At 30.0% G+C, this 19942-nt stretch overlaps 1 protein-coding gene across 3 annotated transcripts; it reads right to left on the reverse strand.

The window, feature by feature from the left end:
* Positions 1–6859: 6859 nt before the first annotated feature.
* On the reverse strand, positions 6860–18650 carry LOC8289731 (putative inactive cadmium/zinc-transporting ATPase HMA3). 3 transcript variants are annotated; one of them, XM_048371748.1, is made up of 10 exons: positions 18488–18650; positions 15157–15402; positions 13608–13865; positions 10322–10419; positions 9843–10098; positions 9613–9750; positions 9198–9525; positions 8904–9106; positions 8563–8765; positions 6860–8259 (listed from the first exon to the last, which is right to left on the reverse strand). In XM_048371748.1, exons 2-10 carry the CDS (start codon positions 15359–15361, stop codon positions 7087–7089), a joined length of 2862 nt encoding a protein of 953 aa, XP_048227705.1. In that variant the 5' UTR covers positions 15362–15402; positions 18488–18650; the 3' UTR covers positions 6860–7086. The 3 variants fall into 3 exon arrangements, with proteins under 3 accessions (XP_048227705.1, XP_048227704.1, XP_048227706.1); XM_048371747.1 differs by having other exon boundaries at positions 8898–9106; XM_048371749.1 differs by lacking the exon at positions 15157–15402 and having other exon boundaries at positions 8898–9106; positions 18488–18640.
* Between the last annotated feature and the right edge of the window lie 1292 nt (positions 18651–19942).

Raw genomic sequence — 19942 nt, forward strand, 5'->3', positions numbered from 1 at the left:
AATAACTAAGTTTCTGATGTACAGGATCCTCAGATAAGGCAAGCACAGAGCATACACTTGTTATTTATTTATGCACAAAGAGTAAAGAAAAAAAAAGCGAGTGTTTATTTATTAAACAAATATACAATCTTTAAAATAAAAGCGTTGGAAAGAAATACAACTTACAAGAGTAGAATTGTAGAATTCAAGAGGAAAGTTTTCTCTCTCAACACTCTTATCTCACAGTATTTCTACTGATTATAGAGAACTTGAAGAATACAAGATTTACTTGTAGTTTTTTCCGTCCTCCTTCTTTGAAATCCCCTCTATTTATAGAGGTCTTGAGCCTTCAGCTTCAATAATTCATTTTTTAGATGCTTTTGATAATAGAACAAGATGCTTCTTTCTTTTCGTGAGATGGAGCAGGAGTTGTCTGCTATGCTTTGAAATAATGGTACAGGATAAAAGAATCTTTTGTCTTCTTTTTCCTTTGAAAGACTTTTTTCATTCGGGCTTTGGCCCATTATAGAATGTTATCATGGGCCACCATTTTTGGTTTTTAATATTTTATTTTATGGGCTTGAATATCCAAAAATAATCATTTTCATTGGAGTCACCATCTAAGTGAATGGCTGCAGAGCTGATGCTTGAAGAAGATGATGAGGCTTTAGACTTACTTTAGAGGAGGCGGTTTCTAATAATTGTCTGATTAGTCATCTTCCGTTTGGGCTGCCACCAATTTTGGAAGTATAAAAGACTTCTATGCTAGGAAGGTAGTTTGCTCTTTAGGTGCTGGCAAGAAGCTGTTCTTTGTAAGGAAATTTTGAACTATCTTTGTAGATAACTTTTCTTTGTGGTTGAATTTTTCCCACCATATTACGTTAAATCTACGGGTAAGAATGACTTCTCCATCTACTACTTGATTAAAATAGTAATACCACACATATACCCAAGGGAGGAAAAAGTTTGAACAAAGTAAAAGCAAAGGTGGAAATTATCTTTCTATTTTCTTTGGTTTATAATGAGCTTTGAAGAGGTTAAAAATAGAGAGTAATTCGGGTATTATGGTTTCTAGAACATTACTATAATAGTTCCACCATTGTTTAAACTAGTAAGGGATCTTTAAGGGTTGGGTAGTGCTTGTAAGAGAAAGGCATTGAACCAGGCTTGTTGGTAATCCTAGTAATTGAAAGTGGTACTGAGACTTGAGGGATAGGTGTTCTGAAGGGTCGTTGGGAAAGATCTTGAAGAATGCAACACCACTCCCTAATATAAAGGGTGAAGGATTCTTTGAATAGTACAAATAGAATAGGCTGGGTCTTTGTGGTCTTTATATTTTTTGTAATATTTGAACTTTGCAGAAGCAGTCACCTCTAAGATATATTGGTAATAAGACTAAGGTTTAGCCTTATTCTAAGGTTTAAAATATAATCCTGGAGGAAAAACTTTTGAAATTAACTTTGAGGGGTTTTTTATACATAATCCTTCATCGACAGTTAAAATTCTTTGGAAATTTTATTTTTCTACATATTCATTTGCTCTAAAATGTTTTGTTTGGGACAAAACTATTTCTTGAAAATTTGGTTTTAAAATGCTTTGAGAATCGTGAGATAGTTTTTGTGGGAAGACTACTATCTCAAGATTTGAAAAAGGGATAGGTAGTACACATTTACCTTTAGTTGAAGAAGATGATGACTTTGGAGAGATTTCTAGCTGAAGGTCAGCCACAGCTTTATCTTTGAATATTTCTAGACTAGTTTCAAAAATTCAGCAGGTTGTTGTGCAAGCCATTCCTGTATTTAAAATTGTTTGTGAATAGGATCTTCTTTGTCAGAAATTATTTCTTTCTAGATGATTTCTGTCCAGGTTCTGATTGGCTTTGAAGAGGAGGGAATTATCTCTTTCTTTAAGCTTTGTACTGATTTTGAACTTCCTTTGGGCTTTTCTTCTTTATTCTTTGCTTTTATTTTTCGGAGCATTGTCACTCTTGTTTTTTAAGGAACTCTCTGGTTAGAAAGTCTGGTATTGAATTTGAATCTCCTCGTATGTATTCAATTTCAAAATAAAAAATAGAAAGAATAGCTTGCCATCTAGCAAAAATTTACTTTAAAGCTATGTTTTGAATATTTTTTTTGTAATACTTTTTTTTGTAGATTTACAATCAATCCTTAAATAAAATAATTTTTGATTTAAAAGATCACCTTAAAACTTTGACATGCATAGGACTATTGAAAGAATTTATTTTTTTCATGGTTGAATAGTTTTTTTGTGTGTCATTCCATTATGCAGAAGTAAACTGGACAATACATTCTTTATTGCTTTGAGCTTGTTTTAAAATTCCACCACAACCTAAATTTGATGCATTAGTTTCAATTATTTTGAATGCTGATGATGCAAACATGAATTTTATAAACTTGCTTTGAAAGAAATTTTAAAAACTGAAATCCTTATCCCTTCATATAGTAGGAACACCTACGATCTTACTACGATTTTGGAAAAAGAAAAAAACACAAAAGTATCATCTTCCTACTGTCCAAGAACTCCAAAAAGAAATTAAAGCTATTAAGACAGAACTCAAAGAATTAAAAGAAAAGCAACAACATGATTCTATTCTCTGTTCTACTCCAAAGCCTGATTTTAAAGCAAAACAGTGAATCAAATTCTGATGAAGAAAATAATTTTCAAAATCTTGAGGTTTCTAAGAGTGTTCCAGAAAATTTCATAAATGTTCTAAAAGAAATAACCTCAAGAAAATATCTAATTTAAATAAAATTTATTTTTCCTGATGATTTTCAAATAGAAATTATATTCTTGTTTGACACCGGAGCATATACCATAATTGTATAAATTATGAGTTAGTTCCTAGAAGGTATCATCTAGAGACAAATGAAAAACTCACTTCTGCCAATAATTTAAAGATTAAAATTGTAAAAAAAACTGAAGTTGCAATTTTAAGTAAAGACATTACTTTAGAAAATATTTTCATTCTTACAAAGGATTTACATCAAACGGTTATTTTGGGAACTCCTTTCATTAATTTGATTACTTCCTTCAAAGTAACTATGGATGGTATCATTTTGAAAGCTAAGAATTCAAAAGTTGTTTTTCTTTTTTAGAAAAACCTAAAAAAAGAAATCTCAATCTTATAAAGGCTCACTCGATTTATAATTTTGAGATAAATAATTTAATTAAATGAAAGCAAACTTAGCTACTCCATTTGAAGCAAAATATGGGTTTACAAAGAATTCAAAGCCAATTACAAAGTGATTTTATTCAGAAAAGGATTTCTGATTTTCAAAAAAAAAATTGAAAGAGAAATTTGTTTAGATCTTCCAAATACTTTCTGGAAAAGAAAACAACATATGGTAGATTTACAATATGAAAAAGATTTTAGTGAAAGATAAATCCCTATCAAAGCCAGACCCATTCAAATGAACGGGGCCTTAGAAAACCATTGTAGGATAGAAATCCAAGACTTGGAGAAAAAATGTTTAATTACCAAATCACTATCCTCCTGGTCTTATGCAGCTTTTTATGTCAATAAAAATAGTGAAATAGAAAGAGGTACTCTTAGGTTAGTATTAGCTATAAATCTTTAAACAAAGCTCTTAAGTGGATTAGATGTCCTATTCCAAATAATAAATATCTCCTTCAAAAGCTTCATTCTGCTTTTATTTTTTCAAAGTTTGATATAAAGTGAGGATTTTGGCAAATCTAGATTCATCCAGAGATCATTACAAAACTACATTTACAGTTTCATTTGGCCAGTATGAATGGAATGTAATGCCATTTGGTTTAAAAAATACCCCTTCTGAATTTTAAAAAATTATGAAATCTCTAATCATTTCTCTAAGATATTTATTTTATTCCTTATAAGAAAACTATAGATGTTGTTAATGTAACATAATTATTCTACTATGAGGTGCACTCTTTCTAAAAGAGACATCAGATTTCTTAGACACTTTTGGTGCAACTTATGGAAGAGGGTCAATAGATAGTTAAATTTTATTAGTGCATATCATCTTCAAACATATGACAAACTAAAGTTATTAACATGTCTTTTAGCAATCTACTGTTTTTTAGGTTAGGGAACATGTCAAGAGTTGGGATCATGAATTTTGCCAGGCATAATTTTTATAATCATGCTATTAACCGCGGTATAGGTTTCAGTCATTTTTAGGTAGTTTTTTTAATGCATCCTAGAGGACCACTGGATTTGATAACTTTTCTAAGCAAGACAAAGATTCATGGAAAAGCAGTAAATTTTGTGGATGGTTTGCAGGGTATTCGCAAGGTAGTGCATAAAGTCTTTAGCCAATACCTAGCATAAGCACGCAGATTCAGGACAGAGATATGTGGAGTTTAAGATGGGCTTTGTGTGGGCACTTCTGTCAAAAGATCGTTTTTCATCTAGAAATTAATTATAACAAGCTATCAGCAAAAAGAATTGACTCCATGGAGATTATTGAAAGATATTAACCCCAATGCTCATCGCCTTAAGCTACGTAGCCACATTTTTACTTTTGATGTATTCATCATCAAACATTTGTTTCCTCGCCATGGTGACTCTTCGTATGATTATATTGTCAATTCGAAGGTGAATGTTGTCAATTCCAAGGGCACTACTGTCGAGCACTAAGACTTAGAATTCTTAAAATAATAGAATAAAAGACATTAATAACAAAAGTTACATTCTAATGGTGATTAACGATAGAGGTTGTTAAACTTATAAAGAGATTTGTAAAACATTTTAAATTTTATATTTGTCATTGTTATTACTTATTTTACAAGTTCCATTTTTATTTATTAAGTTTAAAACTACTTTATAAATCCTATAAATACACATATAAACAAAGCTAATTATATCAATTCATTATTAAGAGTTAACAAAGCTCCTCGAAAGACAAAATTCTCTTTATTCTCTAATTTTTGCTATTCTTTTAAATTAACAAATTTTAATGTATATTTATTAAAAATTCATGTGTGAATGAATAAACTAATAGAAAATTGAATTTTAATTCTATGGTAATCTTTTCATTAAAGCTTTTGCTACATCAATATGTTAACTAATAAATGACTATACTAATCAAATAATAATTTCTCAAAAGATAGATTATTAGTTTCATTTTTTATATTAATTTATACAATTTTAATTAATATACTAATTAGTAAATTAATTGAAATAAGATGTTCACAGTTACATGTTATTTTATGCAGTAGGTCAATAGCATAGATATAATAATTTATATAATATTCTTAATATATAAATATAATAATATTATTTTATATTATGATAACTATAAAAATAATGTTTAATTTGTTAAGATTTGACAATTAAGTGTTTAAATTTTTAAAAGTTACAATTTAGTGTGTGAACCTAGTAAAAATTTAGGATTGAATATATACAGCAAGCTAATAACAAGTTATATATTACCATATTATCTTACTACAAAATGGTGTGTCAACTTGTTAAAATTTGATAATTTAAGTATTTAAACTTTTAAAAGTTACAATTTAGTATGTAAAATTAAAAATTATTGATATTTGAGTGCGAAAGCATTCATTATATATATATATATTAAAAAATTAATATAAACAAATAAAAATCTATTATATTTTTATAGTAAAAAATAATATTTACATAAAAGAAGATAAACTTTTCATATAGACAATTAAAATTACAAAAATAAAAAAAAATATAAATAAATACTATACATGTCACAAAGAGATATATTATATAGTTAAGATTATCATCTTAAGAAAATAATTGATTTCGTTTTAAGTGTTTATAGTGATTGATTAAGAAGATGAAACGTCGCCTAAAGTTGGATAGATATTTATTTAAATGAATTGATAAAAATATAGTGAGAACAGTGTTATGAAGGTGGTAGTGCGAACAAAGTAATGATGGTGGTAGTGAGAATAATGTAATAACGGTGATAATAAAAATAGTGTATTAATCTATTAAAAGTAGATATTTTTTAAAGACTTTTGTGATATTTTATTCTTTTTAATATATTAAATTGATATAATATATGTTTTAAAATTATAAATCTGTAATTGCTATTGACCTACTGTATCACTAAATTAAAGTTTTACTGAACTCACACACTGAATTATAAATTTTATGTATTTAAATATTTAATTATCAAATTTTAATAAGATCACATTCCATTTTTGTAATTATTCAAACTCATATAAATTATGGGTTCCATAAACTTAAATATTAATAACCTCTGGTTTCACACACTGAATTATAATTTTAAAATTTAAGCAATTAATTATTAAATTTTAATAAATTTACATAATATTTTTATAATTATTATTTTATAATTATTAATAACAGATTATATAATACCGTTAAAAGATTGTTGTTTAAGTAAACAATAACTTTAATTCTAAAACTTTGATTTTGTTTATATTTTATTATTAATTTATAGCTGTAATTATCGTATAAATTAACAATATCATAAAGAATAATAATTACTAGAAAACACTAAAATATTAATATGTGTTGTCACGTATACCAATTATTAATTAAAATAAATTTATATAAATAAACATGTAAAGAAGGGCAAAAGAATCTAAAACATACCTCAAGAGTAATGAGCACAATAGAAACAAACTAAAGGGTATTATTATAGAAACGTTATAAGAGATGGACGAGAACTTAAGCTAATTATATAAATCACTATTATTAATATCTACATTTCAAGATAACTTAAACTAATTACATAAATCACTATATTAACATCTAAATTTCCAGATAAAAGATATTATTATAGAAATTGTGAATGTTCTTGATCCTAACTAAATGATGAACCATACAGTGGAAGAGGGGAGAAAGAGAGAGAGGAAACAACCCATGGACATGTCCACCTTCCAATGACTGGGATATGTTGTTTCATGATATTAACATAAAAATATATACATACATACACTTATTTGCTACTATTACAATACGGATCTTCATTTTATTCATAGTGATTTATATATTGTCGGCCAATCCCATTTTGCATGCCACCAAAATTTTCTAAACTTCTTAATAGCTAAAAATAACAATCTATGGATCTTGATCTTTCTTTGAAAATTAGCTATCTTCTTCCCCTATTCAGTGATGATTTCTGGCAACCCTCCACCAAAACCACCAGTTCCAAACTGTCCGTGCTTGCCACAGCATTCCTTCATATAGCTCTTGCAGCAGCCCCCAGTTTCTCTCTTCTCCAGGCTCATGCAATGCATTATTGTTGCTCCAGTGTTGCTCAAATCCTGATGGATATCATTGACAGACGAGCAACCTGGGTTGCTTTTATGGCCACCACAGCACTTCTTGATACCATGGTGTAGCTCTTGATGGTGAGGCCTATGATTGACACCTGATTCAACAATGTCTTCTGAAGAATCATCCTCAATGTGGATGTTAACATGGTTCTTTTCACAGTGATTAGAGTGGCAATGATCGTCGGCTTTGGTCATCTTTTGCGTTGCTTCCTCGGTATGAATAGAATGGTCTGAATGGTTAGAGATACAATTAGTAGAAACTTTATCACAAGAATGTTTGTGCGGATTGTTCGCCTCTAAGTCGACAACGTGGGAACTAGTATCATGCTGACAATGCTTCCTTCCGTCATGACTATCGGCTGAGTGTGCGCACTTGTGAACTTCCCCGCATGATGGTTTCACACTTGAATCACTTGCCTGACATCTTGAAGCACAGCTTCGAGATTCATGAGAATTGCACGAAGTTTCAACTTTTCTGTCAGAGCAACAATGATGGTGATGTTCAGAAGAATTATTATCGCGTTTGCTGGTATTTGCTGTAGCTGATGATGACTTGCAGCATTTCCCTCCATGTTTATGTGTTCCTCGCAGAAGCAGCATGCTGTTAAATATCACGAGCAAGCATGTGCCGACATCGGCAAGAACAGCTGCCCAAACAAGCGGGTGACCAGCGAATGCCAAGGCAAGGATAGCAGACTTGGTGGACATTGACAAAATGACATTCTCAATTACTTTCCTATGAGCTTTTCTCGCAAGACTGATGACGTCGGGTATTTTCCTAATGTCATTTGACATAAGAATTACATCCCCCGTCTCTGTTGCTAGTGCTGAACCTGAAATTCCCATCGAGATACCAATGTCAGCTGTAGCCAATGCAGGTGCATCATTCACGCCGTCTCCAATCATTGCTGTTGTCCCTTCCTTCTTAAATTCTTCGATAATTCTCGCCTTGTCCTCCGGTAGGAGTTCTGCTTTGACTACCTCAAGAGCATGTCCTAGCTGCAAATAGCATCATTATATCTTTTTATTGTTAATCCTTCTTTATTAAGTTACATTCAAGTAGAATGAATAAACAAATGGCACATTCTCAGGTGCACGTGAATCAAAGTGGCATTGTATCTCAGACTCTACCAGGTGATAAGTAGAATTAGTAATTACTATTCAGGATATTCAGATGACAAGCTACAACTGGCAGCGACAGCTCTTCTGATTTTGGTGTTATTCTGCATTAGGCCTATTTTCCAGTGCTCAAGTAAAGAAAATTGGTAATAGCAAGCAAGATTATAAGAGAATTATGCCAACCTGTTCCTGGGCATGCATTGCTGCTGCTTGGCTATCTCCTGTTAGCATAGCAGTTTTAACGCCCATTGACTTCAGCTTTGTGACTGCCTCTGCAACACCAGTCCTGCAGGCATCAGAGAGGCTGAAAATCCCAATAGGTGTGCCCCCCGAGTACACATATCCAACTGTTTTTCCTCCCTTCATTTCTGTTTCAAGCGTCGGAACTATAAATTCAAAATAGCACACAATCAGAGCACATACTCTTATATAACATTTATAGTTCTAAACTACATCATATAACATTTATAGTTCTAAACTACATTATATAACATTCATAATTAGGATAACAACGATACTTTTACCGGTTCCATATCCAGCTCTGAGGCCAATCTTTTTGTTTCCGATGTATATTTCTTTCCCATCAATTTTTCCATGAATTCCTTCTCCAGGAAAATTCTGAAATTCCACCACATTCTCAGGATTTGGCTCTATTGAAAGACTCTTCGCATAGTCAACAAGTGCAGCTGCCATTGGATGACTTGACTTGCTCTCAATGCTCGATACCCTACAATACATATTCGAACATTTGCATTAACTACCTCAAAGTTTTGAAGAAATTGAATAAACAATAAACAAGATCAGTTCTTAGTCCTTACCAGTAAACCAATGTATCTAAGCTAATATCTTCACAAAGAGAGCCGAAATCTACCACGACAAATTCACCTTTTGTTATAGTACCAGTCTTGTCAAAAGCCATTACCTTAATCTTGGCAAGTGTTTCAAGAGAATCGCCTCCTTTGATTAAAACACCAGATGTTGCAGCCTTAGTAAGGGCGCAGAAAGTTGCAACAGGCGTGGAGAGAATAAGAGCACATGGGCATGCACTTACTAAAACCACCAATGCCAAGCGAAACCAGCGATTGCGATTGTGAACTCTCAGTGCCAGAGGAACAACTACTAAGCTAACCGATATAATTATAACCGCTGCGAAATCCAACCATGAACAACAATGTTATAACTCTGATCCGTCAGGGAAACATAAATCCGTTAAAAAAGTAGTATATGAATAACCTGGAGTATAATACTGAGCACATTTGTCTATGAATCGTTGAGCACTAGACTTGCTGTTCTGAGCTTCTTCCACTAGCTTTGCCATTTTAGCCACTACACAATCTTCAGCTAGAGCTGTAGTTTGGACATTAATATAACCTGAAAAATTACAAATACCCATCAGCCAAAATACCTCACAACATTTGAGAAAAGACAGTTTGAGAAGATGTGACGAAAGAGCCTGGCATTACCATTAAGGTTGATGGTACCAGCCCATACAGTTGAGTCCTTTTGTTTAGGAACTGGAAATGACTCCCCAGTTAAGGTTTTCTCATCCACTTCACAGTTGCCATCTACAACAATTCCATCAATTGGTATAACTTCACCAGCCTTGACTGCAAGAACTGTGTTTAACTTGACTTCATCAGCATCCACTTCTTCCCCAGTCGCAGCTATGATCGCTTTCTGAGGAGTTATGCTCATCAATGATGACATTACAGCATTGGCCTGGTATCAAACATTTATATTTCAGAATTAAATATCCAATTCTGAAAATGCAAATGCACCTCACTAGTACTTATTATAGCTAGCTGCCATATGTAGTTTTCTGATTATACATTTCCGGCCTGTTTGAAATTGCTGTTCGACGTTCTAAAAGAAAATAGTAAATTATTTTATTCTTTTTATTAAAAGCAGTGCCAAACGGACTCATTAGAGGTCGCTAAAGTACCTTGTGGCCCGCCCTAGACTCGAGCCATTCTGCAATTGTGAACAGAAAAACAATGAATCCTGCTTCAACATATTCTTTCAGAACAATTGTTCCCACGACTGCCAAAAGCATACATGATTGTGTTAGACAACTTAACATTACAAGAATATATAATAATATTACAAGAATATAGAATATCTAGTTTTCAACTGATCATTAACAAAATTCACTTAATTTTAAGAAACTATTAATAATAACATAACAACTTCCAATCTCCTAATATACTATTTTAATATTCTTTCATACAAAAAAAAAAAACGTAATTTAAAAGAAACCCATTAAAAGAAAGAACTTTCTTTGACAAAAAAGATCTTTTATTTATAAGTAATTATCATGCAATCAAATACTTAAAATGGAACATTAGAAAGTTTAATTCATTATACTCCCATTAAATACATTTTTATCCTAAAATTTAATGGACCTAATCTATTATTAATTATGGGCTTAGTAGGAGATGCAACCTCAAGATATGCTTTGACATGAAACAAGTTGATGTTCTTTAAGTGTCAAAATGTGAAATCACAATGTACTTATATCACAAGGTACCGTGCTTATATGAACTTTTCTTAAAAAAGAAATACACAAGGCCACATATTCCATTTTTAGAAATATTAATTATAGACATTTCAATCATAATTCAAAATGTGTATAAGTTTGAACTTATATCTTTGAACTTTGAACTTATCCCCAATATCTTTTTCTTCTATATTATTTTATTTTATTTTATTTTAATCATAATTCAAAATATCAATGTTATCAATAATAGTATGGATGAGTTTGGACATTATTCTTTTAAGGGGAAGTCTGATAATATTGTTACCATTTTATATTAAGTTTATTTCCAATTTCGTTGTAACTTTTTGAATAGACTAAGCCACGGGTCAGTTTGAGCCGGGAATTGGGGGCCAGTCCCCCTCAAGGAACCGACAATTCTGATTCCAACCAAATTTTTTTTTAATTTATCTCAATTAAATCTTTTAATTTTATTTAAGTTAATTAAAACTAGCCGAAACTAACCAGTTTCAAGAGCCACCAAAATCATGAACAGGTAGTTTTGAAACCTACTTCTAACAATCACTTTAATTACCTATGCACTAATCGATACTCAATTATTGAACAAATAGTTGAATGATCAAATAATTAACATCATAGTGAAGCTAAATTATGCCTCAAGGAATAAAATAATTAATTAAGCTAAATAATGATCTTTCATAAAGATTTGGCACACATTTTCCAAATCAGCTCATAATTTTTTTTATTCTCTTTTAATTTTTTAAAAGAATTGTTCACAATAATCCTTTTCAAAACCAACTTTTGAAGATAGCTGCAAAATCCAGCTTTCATTTTTCGAAAAAAAAAATAAAACAAGAAATATAAGATAAATCATGATCTCTACTCTGAAAATGTGCTAAACGGGAATGGTTTTGTCTAGATTCATATAACATGGTGACAACAAGCAAGTCGCAAAGAATTGCTGCTCTCTGACATGTAAAGGCTAATGACTATGCATTAAGTAACTTTAGGACATACAAAATTCATAGTGAAGAACTTTATATGAATTTAGAGGTTAAACAAAGCAAGAGAAAAAGAAGATAGAAAAAAAATAAAATAAAAAGGGAAGTTTGACATGGAAGACAAAGAAATCTTTAAAAAAGAAAATAGTCTCTATCTAATTAAATGAAAGTGATGCGTGTAAACTACAACTACAACTGATTTGCATGGCAGAGTAATTGTTGATAATGACTAATTAAGAAGGAACTCAGCATTAATATTTCAATAATGACCAAGTGATGATATAGTGGCCAATCCAGATAAGTACAGAATTAATAGGAACATAGGATAAACATAAAAAGAAGAAATAATAATAGGTTTTATGAAAATAGAAGCAAACAAGAAATAATTAATGCAGAATAGGGGGCAAGCATAAAAAGAATTAAAAAAATATATATGAATCGGGGCAAATTTTTTAAAATTTGATAATTTTTAAAGGATAATTTGAATGCCGGTGAGGAGAAAAATAAAACAATAATAAGAATATGGACTACGGAGGGTAATTTAGAGCTCAATTGACTCCTAAATAATGTTCACCACCGACGATACAAATTTATTAGGATCGATTGAATAAATAGCAAGGAAAGAAACTATAAATGCCGAAAATTCATAATATTTGGGGATACATACTTCTTAGTTTTCCTACTGGTCATTTATGTCTAATTTATGATTACTTCTTAATATATTGTATAATTTGCAAGCTGAATTTTACTTTAACAAAAATATATACCCCTTTTTTCATATGGGAGAACTTTTTTATCACTAAATTTAAAGCCTGGGGACTGAAAGGTTGTGTTAGTGATGAAAGTAGTGGCCATCAAATTATTTTATTTAGAAGATGGAGGACTTGATGTCTAGGAGAAAAAGATAAGGTACCTATCACTTAATTCAAGGGATTTAATTGTACCTACCCTTGTTTGATAAAAGTAAATCAAATTCATCAAAAAGTAGTCCAAAAACATAAATAATTAATGTAATTGTGATATATGCAGAGGTATAGCCAACTAGCAGAAATCTTTGGGTTAATCACAAACCCACCCTAGATTAATCAATTCTAGTGCTCAAGCTTTGTAAGTTCTCTAAACAAGTCCTTAATCATAGATAAATAATCTTTACAAATATTAGTTTTTAAAATTTTTAATCAAACTATGCTCAAGTCCCTATAATTCCCAAACTCAGCTGTCATTTTAGTCTATTAAGTTTCCATATTCTAAAGTATTCACATACTTTTGATTAATAATAGTGGAGGGACTAGATGTACTAATTTCCTATATGTTGGAAATCAAATGTTTCTAAGGCCATACCTCAAAATATTTTTTATAATAACCTCTTTTTTTAAGTTTGGATTATGCACTCAGCATGACAACATTGTTCTCTTGTCCTTTCCAAAACAGAAAAGGAAAAGAGAAAAAGAGAGAAAGAGGAGGGTTCCACATAACTTAATATTAACTTGTAAAAGCAAGGTGGAGATGATATAATGGAAAACCCCACATTCCAACATGGAAACTGATAATGAAATGTATGGTGTATGGACCCATCAAAAAAGTTGCTTTCCAACCATAAATAATGTATTCCCATTATATACATAATATATATACACACACATATACATATGTATGTATGTGTGTGTGTGTATATATATAGAATATTATATAGAAATATGTTGAAAGAAGTGAGGGATTAGATAAATAAGTACCTGCAATAAGAACAAGAATGTTGGTATCAAGCCTAAAGTTTCTCAAGGATGCAACAGCTTTCATCAAGATGGGAAAGATGCCAATGGCCACCGCTCCTAAGGCCAGCCAATGTAAAGGATGATAGACAAACTTCAACAGTGACAGGAGAAGTAATACTCCACTGGCTACAGCAAATGGGCTTGGCCATTTCTTCTGGTGACTTGTATCCCCTTTAACTCTAACATTTGCTTCTAGTCTTGCTTGATTTAGGGCCTTAACTGCCATAAATTAATAAAAATTCCCAATATAAGTAAAAATTTTATTGAACCCCTCTAGAAATCTTATATATATATATATATATATATATATATATATATATAAAGTGCCTTTCCAAGTTAAAGAGTAATATCATTGTCATCACATGGTAGTCTAGGCTCACAACACTTCATATACAATTATTGGGAAACTCTTGAAATAGAAGGCAAGTAACACCAGAAATTTCTGCTCCTCACTGGGAAGAAGAAAAGGAAAAAGAAAAAAAAAAAGAATAATATAGTGACATATGTAATATTGTGATCTTTCTATAATTACCCTCCTTGCATTAAAGGAAAAAAAAGTACTTATATGAATTAAAAATTAATATCAATTATCGGAAAATGAAAAGGAATGTCATATAAGATTTTGGCCATTTCATTCCAAGAAATGTTAGACCAGATTTGAAGTGTCATCTTGATCCATTTTGTGACCTAAATTATTGTCTTTTATCATCCTCCGATAATATTTTAAATGATAAAGAATTGTTTTTCTAATAGAGGGTTAAAGTTTGATTATAATATAAACAATCAAACCTAAGACAAGTTTAGAAACCGGCATGGAAAAGACCTCACATGTTTTTTGATGGGCCGTTTTATATTCAACCTCTATAGTAAAAACATTATTCCACGTCATCATATCACAATATAATAATGAGCCAACACATAATCTGTATAAACTGTCATGGACAGTTCTTTTATTTGTACATGGCAGATCAAAATATTATAACAGTTTCAAGGTAACTCCCAAGAGTTTCAGTAATAAACATTTAACGGATAATAATATAAGTAATTATTGAATTTTACATTTAATTTAGTTATAAAAATTAATTTTTTAATTATAATTAAATCAGCTTGCCAAAAAGAAATTCATATCATTTTTTTTCTCTTAATTACTATTTCTTTTGTTAATTATTTTTACCACGTGTCAATTTTTTATTTAAAATGAAACTAGGTAAAAACGAAACTTAAGTAAAATATTTATTTGCATTATTATCTGGTCATTTAAAATGAGCTTACAAGGAGAGAAAAAGTATGCTATAAATTGGCATCATAAATTTATAATTATAAGAGTGGGTGAAGAAGTACAAGGAAAGATTGTGAAAGGGTAAAAAGCGTAAATATCAAAAGAATAATTAATCTTTTGGCAAAACACCAATCAAATCTTTAAAAAAAATAAAAAAATAAAACAAAAGAATGATTCTTGGTAAAAATTAAAGAAAATAGATTAAAAGGGGTAAGTGGAGAAATGAGTTACCAATTTGAAGCTGGGAAATGAGGAGATTATCATGGACAACAATGACTGTTCTTGTTGGGACAATTACTGAATACTCTTTAACACCATCAAGAGACTTGAGGATATTCTCAATTAAAGGAACTTCAGAAGAGCAGCACAGTCCCAACACATCAAAGTAGCTTTTCTGATGCTTTTTAGCTGCCTTGTTTTTATCCTGAGCAGCCATTTCCTTTTCTGTTCTTTTTATTTTTTATTTTTTCTCAATATCTGCCAAAACACAAAGCAATGAACTTGTGAAAACCAACTGCATATGTGAGGACCAACTGCTATCTCAAATTCTTTCATGTGAGAGAGACAGGCAGAGATATTCATGAAAAACATGCCAAGGAGAAAAGGAAAGAAATTAAGGAAGTGAAAATTTTAAAAACAAAAACAAGAATAAAAGTGAAAAAAGAACCAAGAATTTGAGCACTAGAAAGGGGAGAACTGTAGGGCACATGCATATATTAAGGACATACAAATGTAATGAGACAGAGAGAGAGAGAGAGAAGCTATTGAATCTAACCAATACCAAACACTTATTCTGTAATATTGATTGCAGAGAGACGAGAAAGAATGGGGAGGAGAGGAAGGTATATATAAGCAGAGAATGAATCAAGAATTGAAGTAGCAGAGAAGAATCATAATGATAAATGCATATGCATATTATTGTGGGCTGGAATGGAATGACATGTACCAAAAAGGAATATAGGATATCAATAGAAAGAATTTTTTAGTCTAAAGTTGTTGATTTTCTTTTGTGGGATAATGGGTTCATCTTTCTAATGTGCTGTGGATGAGACACCAAGATAGTGGAGAATCACACCCAAGAGTAGAATTTGGAATCCACATGTGAATCCATATACATGATTTTCCTTTTCATATATTTATTTATAGATATATGTGCTCAAACTGACAGATTCAATTTATTTGCATTTAGGATTTTTATAATTCTTGTTGTTTTTCCGTCCCCGTTTGTAATTACCACCACCTTTTCTAACTTTGTCTTCATCTTCCCCAAATACTGTTTCTTTTTTCAGCAAAAGCCCCTTTTCCCTCCTTCATTAAGGTGAAATGGGTCATGAGTTTATATTTATATATATATATACACACGAACACGGTACACGCGTAAGCTTATCTTAGGCTATTAATAAAATAAGATCGCTTTAGATTATGTTAGTTTTCAAACTCGACCAATCTAAAATAACTCAAAAAAAATTAATTCTTCAAAATATAAAATGAGATTGCATTTATAATAAATACGGTAATTGATTCAGCATCCCATAATACCGATATCATAAGTATTTTAAACTGTTAGATTTATTAAATTTAATGACAACCGTTGAATAATAATTTACTCATATAATAATAGATTTTTTTTAACAATTAAAGAACATATAAATAAAAAAAAGAACTCAGTAATAGTTATATTTTATTCTATCGAATATATAAATTTTTAAGGAAAAAATCAATTTTACTTTTTACTAAAAATAAAATTTGATGATATCAAAATCACGTAACACCAAATAATGACTTAATAAATTCGGAAATTCATATTTCACCGATCCCAAAAAAATCCTTATAGAACTTTTCAAAGTCTCTAATTCGTGTGATTATTGGTAGAAGAAGAGATGTTTGTTATTTCAATACCTTTTTCTACTATTTACACCTTCAAATGAGAAACTATTTAAATCAAGTTTGATTGATATTATATTACATAAATAAGTTCAGACCATAAGTATGAAATGAACATATTTCATCTTCAATAATTTTGCATAATTATTCAACATTCTCCTGAATAATTAACAGTTAGCATCCAGTTCAATTAAATTATCATCTTCATTTAATTTTACTATCTTAAACAAAACTTTAACATATATCAGGACACGATTTATTAAAATGACCGGTGACCGACGCTAGGATTTGAATAAATTTAATAATAAACCTAATTTAAATTTCACTTAAATTTTCAATAATTCATAATAACTATATGATATAAATAGGCCGCTCTCCCAGAAAGAAGATGCTTTAACGGACATTCTGAAAAATAACTATTTGTAGTTAAAAAGTAACTGAAATTCTACGAGATTCTCAAGTAATATAAATACAGCCTAAATTCTTTGAACTGTACAGTCTTTATTTCTAAGCTACAATTCTGAAATATGAAGCTATGAATATGTTACCCAGTGTGAGAATAACTAATTAATAAAAGGAAACATACAAAAATACCATATGCTCATATTCATTTTATCAATTAAATAGCTGGATAAACATTAATCTTACTATAAAATTTAAATTTTTTATTAATTATATAATATGGCTTAATACATAATTTTACACCCCTCAAATATTTTTTTAACCTATGATACCCCTCTAGTTCAAGTTACTGACATTTTTCACACTCTTAACGCATTTTTATGTTTTTATTCACTTCCAAATTATCAAAAAACATAAGAACTAAAAAATTGTCAAAACCAGTTGAAAAGTATTATAGACTTAAATAATAATTGAAAGGTGTAAAAAGTTAAATTAGTAAAAATTAAAGGTGAAACTATGCATTCTGCCATTAAACTATGACAATTAGAATATGTCACAACCATACATTATTAGTTAATTAAGTGCAATCTCGTCCAATATGATTGTCCCCTAAGTGCTCACATTAATTGCAACCAATGGCATAGCCACTTGGGCCTTAATGGAGTCAATTGTCCCATTCAACCTCCAAAAAAATGGTAAGTACCTCTATTTCCTACTTCTGAACCTGGATCCTTCCCTATGAATAACCACAGGAATCTAAACATCAAAATATAATTTATCAAATGTAAGTGCTATTTTAAAAATTTCATGAACAAGAAGAATGAAATTAATATTATCTTCACACTACCACTATATAGAAAGGCTAAATAAAGTAATAATGAAAAAACAATGGAAGTCTTTTTCTAAGAAACCCATTTTCGCATTCAACCTAAAATGATCCACCAATTTTCAAAACTACTCAAAGTTTTACTCTCAACTTTTTTCCCCCGTCTATCAAAATCCATGAACCTATTTGGTGCATTAAAATAGAACATAGGTCTTGGAATTAACTTAAAATAGCAAATACCCAATAATTCATTTGAGCATAATTTTATTTAGTAACACTTAGATCAAGCACTATAAATACATATATATACCTATTAGACTTCAAAAATTCCTGGAAATTCATGTCCAAAACTTTAGGATAGGTCTAAGAATTAATCACATTCAAAAAAGAATATAGCTCAAAATTAAACAAGCCCAAATAAAATCTGAATAAAAATAGAACAAAACTTACCTTATCAGAATCTACACAAGATCTTGAGAGCAAACCAAAAAAAATTAAGACCAATAGCTCTAAAACCTTCACCAGATTTTTCATAAGCCCTTCTCTTCTTCTTCCTGCCTCTCTTTACCTTCTTCCCGCTTCTTCCCGTTTCTTCTTGTAATTTCTTTCTTCACGTCAAATATATCTGCACTATATACGTACAGCTAGAGCTTAAGTTGGCTGTGTGGCAGCATGCATGGCTGCCAATTGTCTACTTCCTGGTAAATTTTACTGGGTGGATCTTTATCTCTGCAAATTTACCATTTCACTTCATAATCTTTCAAAACTTACTTTTAAGTTCTATTAAGTTAATTATTATGTCTTTTTTTATTCTTCAGAATTATTACAAAGGCTACCTTTCAATGCCTGAACTGGGGAAGGTCACTGTAGTGCTATGGTGTGAACAGACAACCCAAGCAGCTTTATTTGTATTCAGAATCACTCTTATGTGTTCTTATATGAGATCTGTTATAAAGCATTTATTCTTTTGCAGGTAAAATCAAATTTTAAAAGCATACAAATGGGATTCTGATAAAGATACGACTTATGAGATTAAAATATTATAGGAAGGGTTTGTATTTAATAACTAAAGATAAGATTGAAGTTTTGATTAAATGTGACTCGTATGATTTCTTTTCTATATTTTTATTTTCAGTTTGTTTTTATGACCACATCATCATATTGCACTTCATTGCTATAGATAAATACATATTCAATTCAAAAATATATTAGAAATATGACATACAAGTTAACATATTAAAATTAAGATTTGACAATCAGAGTTAATAATTTATGTTTAAATATAAAAAAATTTAGAAGAAATTAAATGGCATTGTCTATTTTTTGAAATATTATTAAAATTAAGATTTGACGATCTTTATTTTTCTTATTTTTTATCTGAATTTTTATTATTATTTTACTTTCATGCTTTTGTATTTTCATATTGTTATATTTTCTTAAATAATTATTATTTTACGTTTTTTAACATAAAATAAACCCAACACAAACTGGATATAAATTTAACTCAAACCATTCATAAATTTAGTAGAATCCATTTTAATATTCGATACTAATTAAAAATCAATTTATCATTGTAAGGGTCTCTTTTACTTTAACTATGATTTAAGTTTGAAGTTAGAGTATGCATTTACTAATTATAAAAATCCTATTCAATACGCTCTAGGTTAGCTTTAGATATACGTACATAAAAAAAAAAAATCGATCTATTATTATATAATATTCTAATAAATTTGAAGTTGATTGTAAAATAATGAAAAGAATGAAGTATTATATTATTTTGTTCTTGATTTAAAGAAAAGTTATTCCATCGTTCTTTTAGTAGATTTCTGCATTTCAATATTTTGTCTCTCATCCTGTTTTGATTCTTCTTTTTCTTCTTTGTTATCTTATAGATTTTATTCTACT

The sequence above is a fragment of the Ricinus communis genome, chromosome 3, assembly GCF_019578655.1.
Source record: "Ricinus communis isolate WT05 ecotype wild-type chromosome 3, ASM1957865v1, whole genome shotgun sequence".
Classification (NCBI taxonomy): Eukaryota; Viridiplantae; Streptophyta; class Magnoliopsida; order Malpighiales; family Euphorbiaceae; genus Ricinus; species Ricinus communis.